The 23419-nt window shown below is 37.4% G+C and overlaps 1 protein-coding gene across 1 annotated transcript; it reads left to right on the forward strand.

Moving 5' to 3' along the window:
• Positions 1 to 440: 440 nt before the first annotated feature.
• LOC143400185 (rho GTPase-activating protein 29-like) lies at positions 441 to 23149 on the forward strand. Its single transcript, XM_077109431.1, is given in 11 exon segments — positions 441 to 468; positions 10714 to 10812; positions 12115 to 12254; positions 12777 to 12963; positions 13242 to 13381; positions 16720 to 16765; positions 16768 to 16951; positions 19572 to 19887; positions 20016 to 20124; positions 21616 to 21633; positions 22299 to 23149. Coding segments are annotated over 11 exon segments (2118 nt in total).
• Positions 23150 to 23419: the final 270 nt, after the last annotated feature.

The following is a 23419-nucleotide window of genomic DNA, read 5'->3' on the forward strand; positions in this document are numbered from 1 at the left end:
GGTTGCCTGGGCCGCTGCTCTGTCAGGTCACTGGCTCTGGAATAGAGCTCAGTATAGAAAAGGTCAGAGCCCAGTCAGAGGTTGCCCTGCCTCTCGCCTTCCCGTAACTGTGCTTTGGCAGCCTGCACCTTCTGATGGACTCAGCGACAGTATCTGCAGCTGCTCAGTCTGCCAGAAGAGCTGTGTGAAGACAGGCATGTCAGGAGGTGTCAGGAGTAGTAGGGATGAGAGCCTGGGCCTGGCTCCAGCACAGGAGTGAGTCTGAGCCACACCAGGTTGTAGAGATGGGTGCATGGCAGCCTGGCAAAACTCAACTGTCCTGACCTCTGAAGGTAAGGAGGACCCCACATTGCTTTTAGGACCATGCTACATACCACTTTTAAATATCTTTATAAGGAACTGGCTTCAGAGTTATCACCAGGCACTGCTCACGGAGTTCGATGAGAGGCCAGCTCATGTTTCCAGAAGGTAAGACAGAAATACTCAATGAGATCCGATCCCTCACACAGCATCCTCCTCACCCTCTCTCCTGTACAATAAAAGGTGTGAAGGTCGTTACACTTCTCAGCACTGGGCTGGGGACACATGGGTGACTCCGAACCCTGTTTCAATTCTGGCTGATGACTTGACTATAACAGTGCATGTCTGGAATGTTAGAGGGGCATTTATGATCATTATAAATAATCAAGTCCAGACCAAGGAAAAAGGTCTAAGACAATGTTCGATAATTTATAGCTAAATGACTTTGGGACCTCAAGATAGAATATCCAGGTGGTTCTAAAAGGACTCATAAATGCTCAATTTAAAGGGGAAATATTAACATGGAGGTTTATGATCAGAGCATTGAAACTACATTGATCATGTCTACTCTGGCTCTAAAAATAAAAATGGAATAATAATCCAGCTACCTAAGCAAGAAGGTTGCAAGCCATGTCTTGCATGGTAAAGCAACATCTGCCTTTGGCACAGATCAGAGACCATGCTCCAGGAGACCTTCCTGGAAACGCCCCCAAGGACTCTCAATGGACCCAGCTTCTAGCCCCAACTCTGCCTGTCAGGGGTGAGTGTGTGCATCATTTGCTGTTAGATTTTGTTTCTTTGAGGCAGAGAGGGCACATATCAGAGTGATAGAGGTTGATGGAGGCAGCTTCTCAGGAAGAGATCTGCCTATAAGCTGGAATGGGACTTTCCAAAGTTCTGGTTGTCCTGGGGCTGACATGGAGACTGCAAAATAAGAAGTGATCTGAGGGTCTTTGGTAAGGGTTTACAGGACAGAGGGGTGAACCACGATGAGAAACGAAGAAGTGTGAGGCCTTCCTAGGGAAGCAGAGTGCCCAGGCCTCTCCTTAGATACCTGCAGCTCCTGAGAGGGTCGAAGAATACCAAGCTGGTTCAGACACCTCCTAGAATGGAAATGACAGAAAAACTCACAATTTCTGCCCTACCTACCCTAGGATCTGTTGGAAAAATGCAGTAAGATCATTCTAGAAATAGATGAATTCTAGATAGGGCAGAGGGGTGGGAGGGAAAGGGAAGGGGCAAGGGATTAGCAAGGATGGTGGAATGTGATGGACATCATTATCCAAAGTACATGTATGAAGACATGAATTGGTGTCAACATGCTTTATATACAACCAGAGATATGAAGAATTATGCTGTATACGTATAATAAGAATTGTAATGCATTCCGCTGTCATTTATTTTTTTAAAAAGTCAATAAATATAAATTTTTAAAAATGAGAAGCTAAAAAAAGAGATTAATAATAATAAAATAAAAAAGTAATAATTATAATAATTTCTCTGAAAAAAAAAAAGATCAACCTGGAGACTAAAAAGTGCAGTCCAAATGCAAGCCCCACAAAACACACATGAACGTTGATTAATTATTTCCTCAATGGACAAAGCCAACAAATGGGTGGTGGTGCAGAGGAGAGAAAAATCACTTCCCAGCAACTAAAAAGAATGAACCACTGCCTCTCCTAAGACATTCACTGGCCATATTGGGTGGATTGGTACATTAGTTAAGAATACAGCCTGGGGCTCTCACTTGACTTCACACTCAGCTTTCTTATTCTCTGTGCCTCAGTTTCCTCATCTACAAAATAAGGCGATTGTGATATTTCCTATTGAAGATTTTCTGTCATGATCTGAGGATGTGAAATACTCCATAAAAAAAAAAAAAAAAAAAAAAAAAAAAAAAAAAAAAAAAACACTGAAAGGAAAAACAGGGCTAGAAAAAGAATCTGGGGGTGGAGTTATTGTTTTAAACTTGGCATCCAAGGTCAGGAGACTGAACAATGCCTCAGGGAAAGATCTACACAGGGAGCTCAACAATTGAGCCCCAAGGCAAACTGACTTAGGAGGTTAGGAAAATAGCAAAGAAGTTGCCTTTTACCTAAGATTGCACAGCCATTTGGGTTGGAAAGAAGCAGGACAAGAGTGTCATTCTGAGCTCTTGAATGAGCTAAGAGATCTTAAAACTGCTAATGTTATGCCAGATTCATGGGACCCCAATAGACCTCCAGGAGCCGAATCCAATGCAATCACACAAGAGTCTTTATTGCAAGCTCAAGCCTGGACTCACAACCGTTCCCAATGCAGGGGTCCCAGGGAGTGAGTCCTGGTCCTTTGTTCAGTGAGATTTTACAGGTTTTGGGAGGATACTGTATGCATCACAATATCACACAGCAAATCATTCCATATCTCGGGAAAGTCAAACAACAACTCTTAACAATGATTAGCACATTCAATGGCGGGAACAAGTTGGGTAGGGGTGATTGGTTAGTGCAAAAGGGGGATTTGTTTGAACTGATTGGTTTAGGCCACAAGGGGTATATGTGCTGAACTACATGGTTTCCCAACATGTTATCAACCACCATAAACTACTTGGGGGTCAACTGGCATTCCAGGTATTTTCCCTGTCTCATGCTGATTGGAGGTTGCTAGGGGGGTTGCTATGGGCCCTCACCTAGCCTAACTGAGTCAGGGACACCTGGCACCACAGACCTCTCCTGTTATTTACAGACAAACAACTCAGCAGGGTGGGTATGTGCTTAGGAGTGCTCTGTGGGTTTTTCCAAGGACAAGGGTCATGCCCTCTTCCTTAGGACAGGCCTTGAAGTAGAAGCTGCTGTTATTTATTTATTTTTAAAAATGGAGTGACATTAGTTTCTCACTAAGAGGGGATCAGGAGCTTGACCCCTCCTTTGTGGTCTTAACACTATCCAATAAATGCCATTCATGGGTTCGATCACATGAGGCCAAGAATTTCCCATGGATTTCACAGCAATGTGGAGGTCATCGTTGACTTCAGAGAGCACTTTGAAAGGGAGGTGTGTTAAGAGGTTAAGAGGAAACTTGTGGAAGTTAAATTGAACAGTTTATTAAGACCTAATCTAGAGCAACACTTAACCCATTTGGAATCTTGTAGATGTCATGTTATGAAGGCAAAATTTTGGAATTTCTATTTCATGATAAATGGGTGAGACTGAGGGATGCCTTACTTGAGGAAAGAAACTAAGGACATGGAATGAAATAAAATGAAATGAATTAGAGTTCTTGTTTGCCCCTGTTAGAAAAAAAAAAAAATGTCCAAAGACTTAGATTCATACAGAGGCAGATTTTTGTTCAATAATATAAGGGAACTGTTTTATAATTAGAATAGTTCTAAAATGGAACATGTGAACTTGTGATTTTTTTAATCATTGGGAACATTCTGTTAGACCAGGACGCAAGAAAAGACCACTGACTCCAATTAAAATCAAATTAAATCAAGCTTATTATTTCGACTGGCGGGGCTGCTTCTCCCTCCCAAAATGGCGGGAACAAGACAGCCACCCCACCTTTCCTACAGCCCAGCTTTATAGCCCAGAAAGTTACACAAAGAGGGGTTACAGATAACAGAACTCTGACAAGCATCACACTAATGGTAGTTTACATTTTTTTGCTGGCCCCAACATCAGAATTTATGAGGACCATTAGAGCCTCAGAGAGGGTCGTTGTCTGGCCAGGGAAAGCCAATATTTATGAGGTGTCACTAGTTTCAGAGAGGGCTGCTATCTGGTCAGAGAGCCAGGCATGGGTGAGTTCAAGGCACGGGCAGGCATTCCAAGCAGGTTCAGAATTTGCAGTAATTTATAGTAAAGCCGAAATTATCTTTTCATGACTTTGTGGCAAGATGGCTCCCAATTTTAATAAAAGATCAGGTTGGGTCTATCATTCCCCCCTTTTCTTATGTGTCCCTTTCAAATCTTTGATAGGGTAGGGGAAGAGCACTGAGGGAATTTTAATCCCTCAGGTAACAGTCTCCAAATTTTTAGAATTCACCCAAAACCAGTCTCCCTGATTTGATCTGACTTAATTAATTACTTATATTGACAGTCTATTTTTGGCTCCATTGTTGTAAGAAGAGAGGCGTTGCTCGTTTTGGCTTCTTCTGAGCTGAGAGAGGGTGATATGAGGGGGCACAGCATGAGGGACATGAGTTGCCTTTTAGAAGTCAGTTCGGTTTGAAGTCTGGTTGGGGAATAACAGGTTGTAAAGTCATCTGGAGATGGGTGCTTCTATGAGAGAAACAAAAAATATGAGTACTGAATAAATGTTGCAGCCGATGGAACATGTCACTGTATAGAAGTTCCCTCACCAGGCTTTAATATCCCCAGTTATCAGGACTGTAAACTTAACATTTAACTTTTAGTGTTACAGTTGTCCCTCTCCATAAGATACAGTTTAATAATTTAATGTCATCTGATCTTGCAAAATCCTTTTACTAGTATGACCTCTGTGTCTAACAGAGAAACTTTTAATTCTGTTACTCAGGGCTGGATAATCATACTAGCAAACATCAAGCCTACCTGTGTAGGTTAGGAATATCTGTAGGCCTTAAACTAAAAACTTCTGCCTCTGGCAGCTCCTCTTGATGGTCTCTTTTTATAGTTATCAGGCATTTCTGTCTGAGAATCCTTCTTTGTAGCCTCCAGTCTTACTTATTTTGGGAGGCCAACATAAAGTGTATACCTTAAAATAATAATAATAATACTATTATTATTATTATTTAAAGTGTCCAGGAATGGCTGTATTTTGGTTTTAACTGTCTTTGCTAAATGTTTAAGATGAAGCAGTCAAACTGACTTTTGTTTCTATCTATTAACAGTCAGCTGAGCTTTTATGGGAGTAATTCCTGGGGAAACTTGAGAGCAGCTTCACAGTTCTGCTAGTGCCATTTGCGCTAGGATGGGTCCAGGTCTTGCTTGACCATATGGCTTCCTTCGGAAGCATCAGGGATGTCTCCCTTCTCTGATGACTCTCCTCTTCATAGCAAATGCACTGATTGGCTTTCTGTTCTCCAGTGGTCTCATTAATCTCCCTGATCGAGAGGTTATGTGGCCCAGAGTTGCAAAGCTCTTTAGAGAAGTCCCCTGTTCCCTGGATTCAGACTGACTCAGAGGGCAAGAGCCAAATATTGGTTTTCTTGGGCCCTTTTAATTTAACTTTAATTTTAAAACTTAATCTTAAACATCCAGCAAATAAATTTGAACAGCCTTATATTAAGAGTACTGGGCTTTAATGTCTATAACTTTATAATTATTTATCTTTTTATTAATTGGGATCTGTATTATCCTATCTGTCTTGTAGGTGATGTCTTATTATCTTAAATTAACCCATGTTGTGTTCTTAAAGCAACACTTCTGTAAAACACTAACAGGGAATCTTTAGATCACTTATAAGGAAATTACAAAATAAAATTAACAAGAGTGAAAACACTTCGTTCGTGTAATAGCTACCCTGAATTTTTGGCTGAGTTATACGTTATATCCCCTATTTGAGATACTAGTAATCTTGACAGAAAAAAAAAACAACTTTTGAACATAACTTTAAATGAACTAAAATCTGACCTACTGCTTTCATAGTCATTCTCACATGTAGTAAGATGGGACACAGAGCCTTATCTCAGGTAAGGCAGGGCTCTTTATAAATCTTAAGTATTCTAGTTCTAAAGCTGATCTTTGCTTTTTAAATAACATTTTACAGAGTTTACGTAAATTGTTTGAGGTCACATGAACATTAGCTAACACCATAAGATATCACATGTAAAACATGAATTAAAGAAAGGCTGAAAGTTTTTAACCTTTACATAGATTAGGCTTTCATTAACTTAAAAATACATTTAAATTGTTCCCCAATGTAAAAAGTAATATAAAACTTTACATATCTTATTGATAACAGGTAAATAAATCCCCAATATATTTTTTACCATACAACTTCAGAACACCAGCTTGATATAATGCTTTTTTAAAGTTTCTACCTTACAGACTTGTATACCTGGAAGATATGAGCACATTAATAGCATCACAATTACATTGATGTTTTTATATTAACCAAGTTTAGCTTTTAAAAAAATGACAGTACAATGCTCTAAAATAACAGTTCTTATTTAACCAGTTGTTTAATTTTTATGGTTGCTTGCTCTAGAAAAAAAAACTTAATAAACACAATGTTATGGGTAAACTTATGTTTTAAGAAATTTTTGTCTCTTTAACACATGACTGATTTTTACAATCTTATACAGACTTTAGTACAAACTTATACAGACCTTAGTAAATCAATCAGATATCTAACAAACAAAAGTACTCACGAATGAGTAATCCCATATCAAATTTACTTTACTTATTTATCAAAATATTAGACAAATGTATTGAACAGTGTAAACCATTTTTTGTTGAAGGAAAAGTCCTAGAACCAAGGCATATTAGACATTTTATAGACATTAATATTTTATTAGATTTTGAACACCTAGAAAAACTTGTAAGCTTAAATTTAAAGACATTTATTTTTATCTGTTTATCCAATTTAAATTGAACCATTTAAATCACGTGAATTAAAGATCTTTGGATCCATTTTTTTAAAATTTGTTTTTATGAGCGCTCCTTATATATGTTAATTTGTATATCATATATATGATATACTGAACATATGTATATATAGACATACAACACATAACAAAGTGTGCACACATAACAATAGTAAAGGTCTTGTAGCTTTTCACAGGTGATATCTCCATTGCAATGTTTCAAAAACTCCACAGTTGGTCAAAGATAGAACTGATCAGAAAAACATTAACCTAGGTCTGTAGGATCAAAATCATGAGCTCAAAAAAATACAGAATCTAAGGAAAAAACAAGAGTCCTAGAAAAAATGACTGGCCAGTAATTAGTAAATACCATACAATTTACTTTTTTTTTTTTTTTTTTTTTTTTTTTAAGCCTCAGATCAGTCTCCTACTGAACTTGCAGGCTTCTTTCATTTGCATTTCAACATAAGTCCTGGCTGAGGTCTGAAGGAGCAGGGAAAAACTGGTATTCTGAGCAGATACCTCAGGTCTAAGGCATTTTAACCATAAGTCATAATTTTCAGGTTCGGATGTTGAAAATCATGATACAAGTTTAAGATACAATTCACAAAATTTTATATCTTTACATCTTGTTTAGTCAACAGATACCATACTATGATTTACTATCCTTGTCCAAATTAATGCACTGGTACACACAGTGACATTTTCCCAGGCTACCCAATTCAAAATTGGTGAAAAAAAGACTGAATGATTGGGAAGTTACTTGCCAACTTGGAAGTAGAGTTCTTTAGTTTTTCATCCTAAGTATTTAAGTTCTCTGGCATGAATTATCTAAAATCATAAACTAAACAATTACCTAAACCCAACTTTTAACGGCAACATTGTGCAATGCTTCAGAAACCCATTCAAATACCAGATTGTTACAATAAAACATCATCTTTTAGACACACATTTAGCCAAGATCATTCCAAAGAAACAATTTATAATATCAACACACTATTGCACATGTCTTAAAGGGCCAGAAACAAAGACACAAGACAGACAGACAGAAAGGAGCTCCAGACTATGGCTGACAGACAGAAACCTTTAAAACAGAGCAAATAAGAGAAAAATCTCCTATACCAGTGGCACCATAGATGTCCCCACAAGGGGACCAGATGTTTTCACAGAGGGGCAATCTGAAATGTAAAATCAAGGGTCTCAATGGTGACTTTACTGCATTTAGTGTCCCCTTTTTCTTTTTCTCTTTTTTTAAGAAGACAGAGGTGGCATAATCCTTACAGTGCAGGAAAGGAAGGAGGGAATTCCCCGAAGCAACAGGGCTTCGGCAGCTGCTGGGAGTCCCTCAGTCCCTCCTTTTACTTACAGGATTAGCTCTTCTGGTTAGGTTCTACCCAGGCACACTCCATCTCCTAACATTTCAGTAGTCAGCTCTCAAAAAGTTTTGGGAGGGGGGTCAAAATTTATAACTGAAAGTTTGGTTCCTGACCTTGAAGCCAATTAATGCCAATTTAATAATGAGGACAGGGTTTTGAGAAAAAGAAAAAGGGAGGTTTATTGCTTTGCTAACAAAGGAGAAACACAGGGGACTCTGCCCAAAAGTTGTGACTCTCTTGATCTGGGGGGACAAGGGGTTTTAAAGGAGTCTCACTTGTTAACCTGGGAGATACTCAGTTCTTAGATCCCCAGCAGGCATTGCCCTCTGCAGTGGGTGTGCTCCAGCAGCCAGCTAGGGGCTTCTCTCATCCTGCTTAACAAAGGGGGGTAAAGTTCATAGCAGTTTCTTAAAACACAGTCCAAAGGGGTGTCAGGCTTACTTGCTTTATTACCCATTTTCACGTCCAATATCCTTAAGTTTTTACCTCAGAAATCACACAACAAAACGCACAAAAACAAACAAACAAAAAACATATAGAACACAGAACAAAACACAAGAAAACAGAAACCTGGCACTGAAACAGAAAAACAGAGGAGCAATGCAACGTCTTGTTAAAGCTCCGGGGTAGGAGTGCGTGCGTGCCTGTCGGCACCTCTCTACCCTTCCAGAGGAATTCCCTACAGAACAGAACAGAAGACAGAACGATTTCTCATTACTGTCCGGACAGGAGTATATGTGAGCCTCGCCAGGCCACCTCTCTGTCATCAGAAGAGATCTCCCTTGACCGGATACCAGATGTTATAAAGGCGCCACTTACCTATGGAGGCCTCCTCCACCAGGTGCTTGCTGATAGTTTTAGTGCGGCAGTTCACTGCAGTGCTCTGGGGACCGAAGGCTCACTCCGAAGCCTTGGAACATCTCAAGTTGCACACCCCCTAGAGTGGCTCTCCAGCCCGGAGCCCTGGAGCGAAGGCCGGCTACAGAATTTCCAGCAGTCTAGTCTTGTGATCTGGTCGGGCAGGGTCATCTCGCTGGGGAACTCCAAAATGTTAGACCAGGATGCAAGAAAAGAACACTGACTCCAATTAAAATCAAATTAAAGCAAGCTTATTATTTCGACCGGCCGGGCTGCTTCTCCCTCCCAAAATGATGGGAACAAGACAGCCACCCCACCTTTCCTACAGCCCAGCTTTATAGCCCAGAAAGTTACACAAAGGGGGGTTACAGATAACAGAACTCTGACAAGCATCACACTAATGGTAGTTTACATTTTTTTGCTGGCCCCAACATCAGAATTTATGAGGACCATTAGAGACTCAGAGAGGGTCGTTGTCTGGCCAGGGAAGGCCAATATTTATGAGGTGTCACTAAGTTTCAGAGAGGGCTGCTATCTGGTCAGAGAGCCAGGCATGGGTGAGTTCAAGGCACGGGCAGGCATTCCAAGCAGGTTCAGAATTTGCAGTAATTTATAGTAAAGCCGAAATTATCTTTTCATGGCTTTGTGGCAAGATGGCTCCCAATTTTAATAAAAGATCAGGTTGGGTCTATCAATTCAAAGTAAAAAATAGACACGCACCTGTGAGCATATTGAAAAGAAAATCCTTTTGAGAAGAGGGTGTTGCTTAAAATCATTTATGAAAAGTGTTATTAACTGAAGCTAAGATTGTTTAAAGACCTTGAGTTAAAGTGAATTCTTTATTCAGTTGTAGACTTGTTTATAATTTCAGCAGAGTAAATCTCTGCTAGTCAGTCTACTTTTAAACATGCTTTGATATATATACATAGTAGTGTCCTGTGACATAGTTTGAACTTGTGATTTCAGCTATTGGCTAGAGATCCCTGGGTTCTCCCTGTTTCCTATCTCCTGATTTACTAATAACATAATTTAATTTTACTATTGGATTATCGGGATCAAATAATTTTTGTATATTTTAGAAGGCCTTAGATTGTATTCTGTACATTTATTAATAATTTAATAAACATTGAATGACAACTTTACTATTTTGCTAGCCACTCTGTCAGATATTAGATGTAAAACATGAATATAAGATACTACCTTTTTTATACTTTTATTTTATTTATTTATTTTTATGTGGTGCTGAGGATCAAACCCAGAGCCTTGGACATGCTAGGCAAGCACTCTACCACTGAGCCACAACTCCAGCCCCTAGATACTACCTATCTTTGTGAAGCTTACAACCTCTAATACTTTCTATCAGAAGTTGGCAATAAGCTCTCATAGGAATATATGATCCTAAGTTTTTAATTTATTTTGAAAAGTCAGATAAATTTAGTTAAATTCCTTTTGTTCCCAAGAAGGAACGAACATTGTAATTCCCTGTTATCTAGAGTATAAGAATGGAAGCAAGTTTTTGGATTGAAGCCAATAAAATAGAGTGACTTGCATAATTCCAAAAATATTGTCATTTCCCCTTTCTGTTCTCAAATGAATAGCCAGGCAATGGTATCAACACTTTTCTTTTAGGAGACTTTCATAAAAAACTTCCACAAACTTCATTCAGTGGAACCATGCCTTCTGCAGATGATTTAGAAGAAAGAGAGCCACCTTCCCCTTTAGAAGCTGGTATTATATTGTATTCACCTGAATGAAAACCCATTAAACTAGTTGAAGTAGTAGCATCTCATAAGATCTGAAAGATAGTATAATTTTAAAGAATCATTACTTTGCTGTGTAATAAATAAAAGCATCACACAGTAACTCAAATATATCCCAGTAATTATGTTCAAATATTAGTTAATAATGTACTAATCAGTTATCTGAAATACAAATAGAAGAATAAGTGGCAGGGTTAGGAATAACAGCTTAGTGGTAGAGTACTTGCTTAGCATGCACAAGGTCATAGGTTCAATTCCCAGCACCACACACACACACACACACACACAAAAAAATAGCAACAAAATTAGTAGATCTGAGATATATTGGCATGGTATTAAAATAGCAGGCTAGGTCTGGTCTTCTTTCATGAACCCAGTACAATGACTTACTGTTAAAAGGAAGCATGCCTGAGAAATCTCCTTTGAAAGAAAGAGTATAAGAAACCAAGCAGGAAGAGCAGATTCAGTGTACTTCTTGAGAATAAGGAATGTTTTGGGTGTTGAAGGATATAAAAGTAAAGTCAGTTACCTTAGTGACTCAAATTAAACTCTCATAAATTAATTTTGTACATTTGATACCTGTAATACCAATATAATATTAAAATATAAAAAGCTAGATTGCCTGTAATTTTATAATGAATTAAGGAGAGCTTTATCCTTAATGTAAATAATTCTAACATACTCGCCTCATGTAATTGTATTTCCTTGAAACATTTATAGCATTTATATGCCACCTATGAACATACTTACCAACTGTGTAAAGGGCATGTTAATATTATTAAGTATAAATATGCTGATTCTTTTTTTTAATCTTTTTTTTTCCTCGTACTGGGGACTGAACCCAGAATACTCTATCAAATAAGCTGCAATCCTCAGCCTTTTTCATTTTTCATTTTAAGACAGTGTCTCACTGAGTTGCTGAGGTGGGCGTCAAACTTGTGATTCTCCTGCCCTGGCCCCCTGAGTTGCTAGGATCACAGGCATACACCATTGTGCCTAGCTTAAATGTGCTGATTCTAAAAACATTATACCATAGTATCTTAAAAATTTTATTGATTTGATGGTGATTTTTACTCATGGATAAAATGTTGAGTAAAAGTTTGTGTTTTATAAAAGAGATCTATAAAGGAGATTTTTTTTCATGTTAAAAATTCAAAATAATAGCTTTTTATAATATATGAATAATCTCAAAGTCTAAAAATTATTCCAAGTACAATATCATGTAGTATATTTTTTGGTCATTCTACCCTTCTTATATTTCTGTTATAAGAACCCAGTTCCCTTGGAGCATTTAAGAAACCATTGATGTCAAAGGCAGCTGTTACTCACAAGTTCCGAAAATTGAAATCCCTCTCAAAATGCAGATATTGTGAAGGCATTGTAGTGTTCCAAGGTGTTAAATGTAAGGAGGTAAGATCTTTTTGGAATCACATTGGCCCCCTTATTTTTTTGCTATATACTTTTTTTGTTATGGTTTTACTTATTAGGAGATGTGTGTGTATTCACACACATGTATTAAATATATATAAATTTGTTGTTTATACTCCTGGGAATTAAATTCAGGGTCTTGCACATGCCAGGCAAGCACTCTACCCCTGAGCAATATCCCCACCCCTTTTTAAATTGTGTTTTGAAATGGGGGTCTTTCTATGTGGAGTTGGCCTTCAACTTGTGATCTTCCTGTTTCAACCCCTCAAGAAGCTGGAATCATAGGCATATGCCATCACACCTGGCTCTGCCATTCCATTTTTAATAAAGTCCCACAGTTTATCTTCTTTAGTTTTCTACTTTGTTTTGCTGTTAAATGTATTTCATAAACCACAAGTAATACTTTCTAACTCGTTTTTGTTGTTATTAGTCTGGCTGTAGTTTGCTTAGTTTTGAATAGTTTTAGGGTGAGTTAATCAGTTTTAAAATATCATTTTCTTGTAGTGTCTCCTTGTTTGTCATCATAAACGTATGGAAAACTTAGTTATCTTTTGTGGTCACCGGAAACTTCTGGGGAAAACACACTTATTTGGAGCAGAATTCACACGAGTTACAAAAAAGGAGCCAGATGACATTCCTTTTATACTCAAAATATGTGCTTCAGAGATTGAAAAGAGAGCCTTATGTTTACAGGTATGTTGTTAACTCTTAAAATTCTAAAAACATAAATGTCTGTGTGATTTGTTTTAATAAAAAAGAGACTTTAAGAAAATCAATACTCTCCGTTTTTAATAACTGAATTTATTCACATTTATTTGGGAAATGTTAATTTATTTGACTTTAACTTGTTTTTTTTTCCTAAAATACTAATACAAATTGAAGGGGATACATCAAATATGTTTAGATGTCTAAATTTAGCCCTTTGTACTTAAGTAGAATTTTGCATCATTTTTTTTTCTTTTCTATTCAAAGGAATTTATCATGTCAGTGGAAACAAAGCAAAAACTGCAAAACTGTGTCAAGCTTTTGAGAAAGGAATGCATTTGGTAGACATGTCAGAATTTAATTCACATGACATCTGTGAAGCCTTAAAATTATACCTTCGACAGGTAAAGAGAGCAAAAATATATTTTATATTTCATATAGTTTCATTGGCACAGATTATGTCGATGTCTTTATATTTTTTTGATTAGAGCATTATATTTATACATAGTAGCTAGGTTCATCCTGACAATTTCATACATGCATAGATCTGACTCACTCTACTTCAGTCCTCTTTTTTCCTCCCTTTATCTCCCCATTCCACTCCACTGATCCTCCCATGTTGATGTTTTTCTCATTATTAATGTACAGATCATAAAATGTATATAAAATATACATACAATTTAAAGAACAATAATAATAAAACCAAATTCCACTTAAGAAAATAAAATATTACTATTCCTTGTACAAGACTTCCATGTACCTCTTCCATGTTGCAGCCTCCCAACTCCATCTTGGAGGTCCCTCCTAACCATGTTAAAGGGCTAAACATACAGGAATAAATAACACTCAGTAAGTTTTTGTTATCTTTAAGTTTTAGAACACTGACTAAAAGCATAAATTTATCTGTATAAGTAAAGACCAGTGTTCACACTGTTAGGAATATTCAATAAGTAGGACAGTATCTAGATCATAATCTAGCTTTGCCTTCAGTGATGTTTCAAAATAGCTATTTTGGGAGGTTAGTAGGCAAGGCCATGAAGTTCATAATATTTGGGGCATCAGGCATAACTCTTCCTATAAGGTGGATACTAGAAGTCTAGCAGGAATATGGTCAGGGAGTGGGCTGTCCTATATTGTCATTTTCTATGTTTACTGTTATACCTGCAGTTTGCGGGAATAGGTAAACACACACACACACACACACACACACACACACACACACACACACACATCTGTGGAGTGAAGTGACATTGCTGGCTTTAGGCAGCAGCTTACAGAGGGGTTATAGGAACTTAATTGGCATTTTGTCATGAGTCAAGAACAAAATGATTTGGGTCAGATCCAGCTGGCATCTATCCCTGGGTGAAAATGTAGAGATAATGATAGAGTCATGCTGATAAGTCCTTGATCTGTCCTTCTCTGATGTGCTCCCTTGCAGATCCTTTTTAATTTGGTTATTAGCTGTCATCCTGAGATCATTCTCCTCTCCTTTCTTTTCTGATCGAACACCTCTTCTGTTTTCCTTGTTTGGGGGGTATTCTGTTTTGGTTATGTGTGTCCTTTAAGTAAATATTTGAAACCTGTTCATCCGTAAATGTTTTCCTATTGTCTTGACAGAAATGGACTAGTGTAGATAGTGTGGGACTTTTTAGTATTGTAGGCTGGACATTTTTTTTCCTCTGAATTTTGAAGGCAAGGTGTTTTTTTTTGGTTGTTGTTGTTCTGTTCACACCGTGAATCCATCTTATTTCATTCCTAACTCTGTGCCTATTGTTTAGTCCCTGTATAGCTAATAGAATCTCTCCCATGCCACATTATTCTAAGATTTTACAGTGATGAATAATGATGTGGATATATTTCCATCCACTATTCTGGCCACTCCATGAGCTCTGATAGTTGTCAGTGCTTTAGTTCTTTGAACTTTTCTTGATTTTTATTGCCCATTTCCCCCTCTTTCTTTTTACTCTCTAGTTGAAGCTCTTGTTTGCATACTCAATAACCCATACTGGTTTTCTAGTTCCCTTACCTTTCCTCTATTCTTCTTCTTTCTTTCTTCAAAACTTTCTAAGACATTTCCTCAACTTTATCTTCTTGACTAATATAAACTACTTCATTCCTGAGGTCATATTTTAATTTTCAAGAATTATGATTTTCTATTCCTTTGTGGATAGTCATAGATTTTTTTGTAAGGGTTCTTTTCTCTATTTAGCCTCTAACCCTCTGTATAAATACAATGTGACCCTCATTTATAACATTAAATTTTCTATAGCCATATAAAATTTTAAAAATAGGTAAAGGTAATTTTAATATATTATTTAACATTTTGAATATTATTTTTAAATTATGAGATATTTATTTATTGATTTATATTTGAGCTCTTAGTCTTTGAAATCTAGTGTCTATTTTTTCATTTAGAGCACATCTTAATTTTGATCAGTTGTACTTCCAGTACTTTTTCACCATATATGACTAGTGTTCAGCATATTGACAGCATAGTTTTAGACCTTCAATTTGTTTTTTTTTATACCCATTTCAATTTTTGTCTTTAATAATGTCTAGTTATGTTAGATTTTGGACTTGAAATCTCTTTGGAAGCTCTTGAACACATCAAGGCTTTTTAAAAACTTGGAACTTTATTATAAAGTGATCTAGATGGACTGTTTGATATATGCCTGATTACATGTCTCTACTTCCCTGCTCTTGGACTGGTTTGATCCCCCCTGGAAAAGGGTTTTCCTTGCCTAGAGATATGGTACCAATACTGTGGGAGCCAAGGTGGGAACGATGATTGCAGGATCTGTGCATTCAGTGTGCATACAGCCAACAAATCCCCATTTTCAGACAGTCACCTCTCTGTTCCTTAGGTTTGGCATTGCCCCCATTCAGAGAGCCTCTGTATCATGTTGCCCAGAGAAAACATTTCCAGATTTTTTGGAAGGAGATTGCTCGAGAACATGGAGTGGAGACAGGATTCTATAGAGAGCTAAGCTGTCTTAGCTGGCCCACCTGCACCCTACCCCAAGGTCAGAGGACCTGGTACTTATTGTCCAAGTCCCTTTAGGATTCTGAAAATCATGTTGAATGATAAGGGGTCAGCTTTCTTGGAACTGTTGCATCAGAATTTGTTAATCTGCTCTTCTATTTGTGAATTATTGCTTTTGTTTTCTCTATTTTCCTAGTCCTCATTGGCCTACTGTATTTTAGTGGGGTCGCAGGAGAGAAAGAAATTAAGTATTAATTGCTGGATCAATAGTGTTATGTCGGGAAAGTACTGATAACTCTTTAATCACATTTTACAGATACCTCAACTGAGAAATGGAGGTTGATACCTTTGAATGACTATAAGTCTCATAATGTGTCATCCTTTATTTCTTTTATTAGCCAGTCAGGGAGAGGAGATGAATTGGGTCCAATATGATAAACTTGCATTCTGTTTTAGGAATTTTGTATGTCCAAGACTTTTATGTGGGAAACTGCTCAATTCTTACAATAGTGTTAGAGAGTAGCCTTCATTATTACTTAAAGCTCCAAGAGGTTAAGTGACTTGCTTCAGACCCCAGAGTAGTGAGGATACAAACTGATCACAGGGCAACACCCTAATCTACAGATAATATAGGACATCAAGTAGCCAAAGCTACACTGAAATGATAAAAAAATCATTTGAGTAACTCTCACTAATTGCTGATTTTTAACAAAAAAGAGATATTTTTAATGTAATTTAATCTAATTTTATTTCTTTAAGCTCCCAGAACCATTGATTTTATTCCGATGGTACAAGGAATTTATGGACTTGCACAAGAGATCCAACATATTAATGAAGAGCAAGATACCAAAAATGATAACCCTAAGGACAAAACATACCCAAATATGTGTGTAGAAATAAACCGAATTCTTCTAAAAAGCAAGGTCCTTCTAAGGCAATTGCCAACATCAAATTTTAACAGTTTTCATTACCATATCATACATCTTAAATGGTATGAATTTTTATACTGTCTTAACCATTTTTAATTGTACAGTGCAATAGTATTAAGTACATTTATACTGTTGTGGTATTGTTTTCAAAATGATTGTTTCATTTTTTATGAGGTTTTTATTCTGTGTTGGGAAAGGGAGACATTGAATATATGTTCATGCAGCCAACACTGTTCCCTCAGATGCCCCCTGTATGCCAGGCTCTGGCTGGGCAAATCAGCATGGAAACACAGGGTTTCTGTTTGTGGGCTCATCATCTTGGGGGACAGATCTGTATATAACCACAGTACAGCATCATCCTTTTTCTAGTAGCTGTGCACAGCATGAAGGCATGCAGAGGAAGTTTGGGATTAGGGGTAAAACAGAGAAGGCAAGGCCTTGAGTCAGATTTTAAAAACCGAGTGGGATTTGGTAGAAAATGTGCAGAAGAGCATAGTAGGCAGAGGTTAACAGACATGGAGACACAAGAAAACATTTTACATTTGGAAAATATAATTTCATTAGGCTATAATATAGCAAGAAGTAGCAGGAACTGAGCTACCTACAGGCCTGATAAGAAAATCTATGTACCTGGCAGATGAGTTGACCATATTATTTCTGTACCCACTAAAGACTTGGAATCAGGAATTTCACATGCTCAGATTTTCCTGATAGATCTTTCTGATAGCAATATGAAAAATGCATTGGAGGGGAGGCCTTCTGTAATTCAGATCTCCTTTTTCAAAAATTTATTTAAATTTTTTTATTAGTTCTAATCAGTTATACATGACAGTAGAAAGCTTTTCGATCCATTATACACAAATGGAGCACAACTTTTCATTTCTCTGATTGTACATGGTATAAAATTGCGCCAAATATGCAGTTATACATGCATCTAGGGTAGTGATGTTTTTCTTATTCCACCATCTTTCCTACCCTAATGCCCTCTTCCCTTACCTCCTTCTCCTTGACCCAGTCAAAAATCCTCCTTTCTTTCTACAACATCATCTCCATTATGGATCAGCATCCACTTATCAGAGAGAACATTTGGCCTTTGGTGTTTTGGGATTGTCTTACTTTACTTAGCACAATATTCTCCAACTTCATCCACTTACCTGCAGATGCCATAATTTAATTCTCTTTTAATGCTGAGTAACATTCCATTGTGTATATATACACCACATTTTATTTATCCATTCATATATTGAAAGGCATTGAATTATTCCATGAAATAGAAAAGGAGGAAACCTTTCCAAATTCATTTTATGAAGCTAGTATCATTCTGATACCAAAACCAAGCAGAGATACATCAAGGAAACAAAATTTCAGACCAGTATCTCTGATGAACATAGATGCAAAAAATTTTCAATAAAATTCTGGCAATTACATACAAGAACATATTTAAAAAATAGTGCACCATGATCAAGTGGGGTTCATTCCAGGGATGCGAGATTGATTCAACATACAGAAATCAATAAATTAATTAATCACACTAATAGACTTAAAGAAAAGAATCATACGATTATATCAATTGATGCAGAGAAAGCATTTGACAAAAATACAGCATCCTTTTATGTTCAAAACACTAGAAAAACTAGGGATAGTAGGAATATACCTCAACATTGTAAAAGTTATCTATGCTAAACCCAAGGCTAACATTATTCTAAATGGAGAAGAATTGGAAGCATTTCCTCTAGAAATTGGAACAAGACAGGGATGCCCTCTTTCACCACTCCTATTCAACATAGTCTTTGAGAATCAAGCCAGAGAAATTAGACAGATGAAAGAAATTAAAGGGATATGAATAAGAAAAGAAAAACTCAAGCTATCATTATTTGCTGACGACATGATTCTATCCTTAGGGGATCCAAAAAACTTCACTAAAAAACTAGAATTAATAAATCAATTTGACAAAGTAGCAGAATATAAAATCAATACCCGTAAATCCAATGCATTCCTATATATCAGTGATGAATCCTCTGAAAGAGAAATTAGGAAAACTACCCCAGTCATGATAGCGTCCGATCTCCTTGAATAGTCATAGAACTAAAAAGCAGCGAGTGCTTGAAGTAAAACCAGAACATTGATAGTGGCAGTAGAACAGAGAGATGTTCAGGAGAGAGAATCATCTAGGCTAGAAAACTAGCTGTCAGGGGCTGGGAGTGTGACTAGTGGTAGAACACTTGCCTAGCACATGTGAGACACTAGGTTTAATACTCAGCACTGCATAAAAAATAAATAAAATAAAGGTAACTAACTAAAAATATTTTTTTAAAAAGAAAACTAACTGTGGGCTGTGAGAGAAATTGACAGTGATGTCTCAGTTTCCAGAAACTGGGAGTATATACAAAGATGGAGCAATTTTTTAAGGGGTATTTTTTTTTCCTTCTGCTGGTAAGAGTTCAGTAGTTCCTTCTATTTACATGAATTTTATCCTAATATAGTACTCTGAAACTCAGTTTGGTGTGTGGTATTATGATCAGACAAATGATTCTTTCCCTAGACCCACCAAACTTGACCCTTGACAAATGTTTTGTACACTTCTATAGCCCATGTTTTCTTGACCCTTATCAATTCATAGTAAACTACATTAAGGACCTCTAATGGGCAAACCTCATATACTTTATGTGTTCTTCTTTTCAGGGTAGTAGACCATTCTGAAGAAAACCTGATGAATTCAAAAAACTTGGGGGTGGTATTTGGACCATGTCTCATGAGGCCAAGACCTGCAACCGCTCCTGTTACTATCTCCTCCTCCCTTGCTGCATATGCCAGTCAGGCCCTGTTGGTAGAGTTCTTCATTACCAACTCACAGATGATCTTCAATGAGTTCCTAGAGTCACAAAATGTTACATGTAGTACAGGTGTTATTGCACCTCTGGTGGATAAAAGCTGTCCTTCCAAACCCGTGATATCACCAGAACATTCCACAAAGTCACAATATTTTTCTTCAAAGGAAGTGAGTTTTGATTATTATAGAATTACATTAGAACTTTGTGATGTTTATGTTAATAACTTAACAGTCTTTGAACTGTTTATTTTGAGGTGTATTTTGCTTTTTCAGTTTAAATTTTTTTGCATTAATAGGATATCTACACTGCAGATAGTGAAAGTGAAAATTTTGAATCAGCTACATCATTTGAGGAATCAGAATGGAAGCAAAATGCATTGGAAATATGTGATGCATATCTCATTGGTGAGTGGTCATGTAACATATAAGTTTACATATTTTCAAACTTTGCAAATAAGTCTTGATTAAAAACCAAGGTGAATGAAGTTGAGGGAAGTTCAAACTTCAAGGTTTTATTAGTTAACTTTGCTAGCCATTGAGAAATTTTAATGAATGTTATTTAAATTATCATTTTTTTTATTCTTTCTTGTAAGGAGATATCTTGGAATTCATTTTTTTGTTCTCCTCTGAGATTTGTTTTTATTTTTACTTCTTGTCATCAATTAAAGTCAAGGAAGAAATAAAGTGGACTCTTGAAACTCAAAAAAAATAGACTCCTAAAGTTTTTTGATGTTCCTTTACCTGTGGCCAAACTTTAGCACATTAAGCACACATGTCTTCCATTTTCTTGACCCAGTCCTTTTGTTCATTTTTTTGTTGTTGTTGTTAATTTTATTTCAGTGAATGGCTTCTGTTAAGGTGATCAGAAAGCTTCCATTTGTTACTGCTTTACTGGAGCTAAATTCCAATTTTTTCAAAATATAGCCATATATGTTAAATTAATTAAATATTAATGAATGTAGCCTGACAAGTCTGAAAACAAAAGAAGTCAATTATCTATCTGCTAAGAAAAGCACTGGACTCACTGATTCCATTTATCTGATTTGATCTTATTAGCACTTCTTTGTTATGAACCTTGGCCTCATTTAAGCCATAGCTAACAGTCTGAGGAAGGTTAATAATGCCAAGGGTCATGTCCCTAAATTATTATTGATTCAGGATTTGAACCTCATCCTGTCTCATTCCTAAATGTAACCTTATTTCACTGTCCAAGGAAATTGGAATCCCAAGTAGGTATAGTAATAACAATAAATAGTGTTTAAATATTGTCAAGTTTTCCTTAAATACCAGGGAATTCTAAGCCTTTTCTTTATTAGATTATTAAGACCACATGCCAACATAGCTCCATATAGGAGTCTGTCCTGACAGAGGAAGGCAGGAAGGGCTAGTGCAATGGACTGGCCCAGGGCAGAACTGGAGCAGGAGCTGAGCCAGCACCCAGGCAGCTGGCTGCAGAGCCTGCACTCTTCATAATGCTAGAAGTTCTGCAGGACTGAAACTATGGTCTGGAGTTTACCATCCAACCACAATGGCTCAGCTCCCTTCTATTAATGTGGAGAAGGGCCCAGGACAGCAAATCACATGAGTGCTGCCTGGGAACCAGGGAAGAGAGACCAGCAGCCTCAGGTGAAGAAGGAGGTCAGATGAGATGATGACCTGCAAGTGATGCTGGTGTGTGTCTGTCTGCAAACCACTGCCCAAGCATGTGGGAGAAGGAGCAGGTGGCAGGGATGAGGACCATGGGCTATGAACAGGGCCATTGGAAAGCTGTCAGACCACTGGCAAGGCACACAGTTTGTCTGATATTTCTCAGCAGGGAGAGGAGGATCTTGGCCAGAGGGCTGCACCTTTCTAGCAACAGGAGCTTCTGGGGTACATGCAGCAAAGACAGAGTAGGAGATGCTAGGCTTCTAGGTGACAAAACAGGGACCTTGGGACCAGACTAGAGAAGAAAGAGAAGGAGGTAAATCTGGAGTCACCAGAACCAGTAGCACAATGGCAATTTTGACAGCTCTTCAACCTTCCTTTGACCAGAGGATGTTGCCATGTATTAATGGATCAGCTGGGAGAGCATCCAAGTCCTCTCTGGTGTGTTGCCCTCAGTATGGACAGAATGTAGCTGGAAAGCAGATGAAGTGAGGAGGCAAAGTTCTTGGGATTCAGGACATGACTTTGATTGGTCTATAGAATAGTGTTACTGTTCTGCAGTTACCAGTGTTTGCCTGTTGAAATCAGCACAGTCTTAACCCAGAAAATATTCATTCATAGGTAATATATTAAAACAAGTTACTTCAGGAAGAGTTAATTTTTTTGTTATTGTTTTATTTAACCAACACATGATGTGCTTTGTGGTTATTTATTGTATTGATTTAGATAATTTTTTTAAAAAAGTAATGCTTTAATTCAAAATGTACCTTTAATGCTATGTGAATTTGTAATTCCTCTGCATCGATGACTGAGAATATCATGTTGGGAAAGATATATAAGACTGTGTTGTTTTGCGAGAGTGACAATTTATGACTAATCACACTTCGTTACGAACCAAGCTCCATGAAGTTAAAAAAATCTTTCTTTTTCAGGTAACAAAGAACTTGAATCATTATCCCGAAAGATGGATGATATGTGTAAAACCACTGAACCACTTAGTTTGAAATCTGATGTGGCAACGAACGACATACAGAGGCATACACCAACCACCAAGATTGGACATGCAATTTTGTCTGTAGATAGGTTCCATCTTGCTAGCTCTCCTAGTGAGAGAAACAGCAGAAATGTGGGAAATGTAAATTCAGACAAGTTTTGCAAGAATCTTGCTTTTGAAGGACTTAATAACAAAGATACCCCTACGACTGTTTGTTCCAAATTTTATGGCTTTGATCAGCAGTTTCCACAAAAAACTCAGGGACAACAATGTGAACAAAAGAACTTAACTGGCAAGAGTGCAGTGATTGTGTCTAGTGCACTCCAGGAAAAAATGACAGTGAGCATCAGAGTTAGTGGTGACCATTCCATTGGTGCCACAAAGCCCAACACGCCAGCCAGATCAGCAAGAGAGGCATCAGAAAGACGGTCCTCTCATTTTTACCATCTTGCTCCTGCAAGAGCAGCAAGAACACTGCAGCCCCATCACTGGACAACATTTTACAAACCTCGTACCCCGACCTGCAAAGTCAGGGGGACTGAGGAGAGACCAGCTTCACCTTCAGCAGCAGTGCCTCCTAGCACAGCTCTTACTCCCCTGAGTCATGTGGAAAAATCTGTTCCAGAGGCAGACAGCACATCAGCTTATGCTTTGAAGCCAGCTCCTGAGCCTAAAGAGCACTCTGAAGAGCACGGCCAGCCTGACGTTAATCCAATGTGCCAGGGACTCAGGCTAAAACAAATGGAAGAGTTACAAGACCTTGAAGTTGAAATGCCACAGTTTGTGTAGGTTGTCAAAATTCAGTTTTTCTTTTTCTTGTTTCATTTTTATGTGTTGTGTTTATTTTTTGAAAGAATGTTTTGACAGAACCCCTTTTGTATAGGATGGCCAAAGTGTATATTATGCCTTTTGGCCTTGTATCGTGTTTGCTAGTCATATAGAATGGTAGTGTTTTAGTCATATAGAATGATAGTGCTCACTGGTATTATCTTTAAATTCTGTGTTTTTGAAGTTTTGTATAAAATAAGTATTGTGATTTTAAAATTTCAAATGATTTTC

The sequence above is a fragment of the Callospermophilus lateralis genome, chromosome 5 (assembly GCF_048772815.1).
Source record: "Callospermophilus lateralis isolate mCalLat2 chromosome 5, mCalLat2.hap1, whole genome shotgun sequence".
NCBI lineage: Eukaryota > Metazoa > Chordata > Mammalia > Rodentia > Sciuridae > Callospermophilus > Callospermophilus lateralis.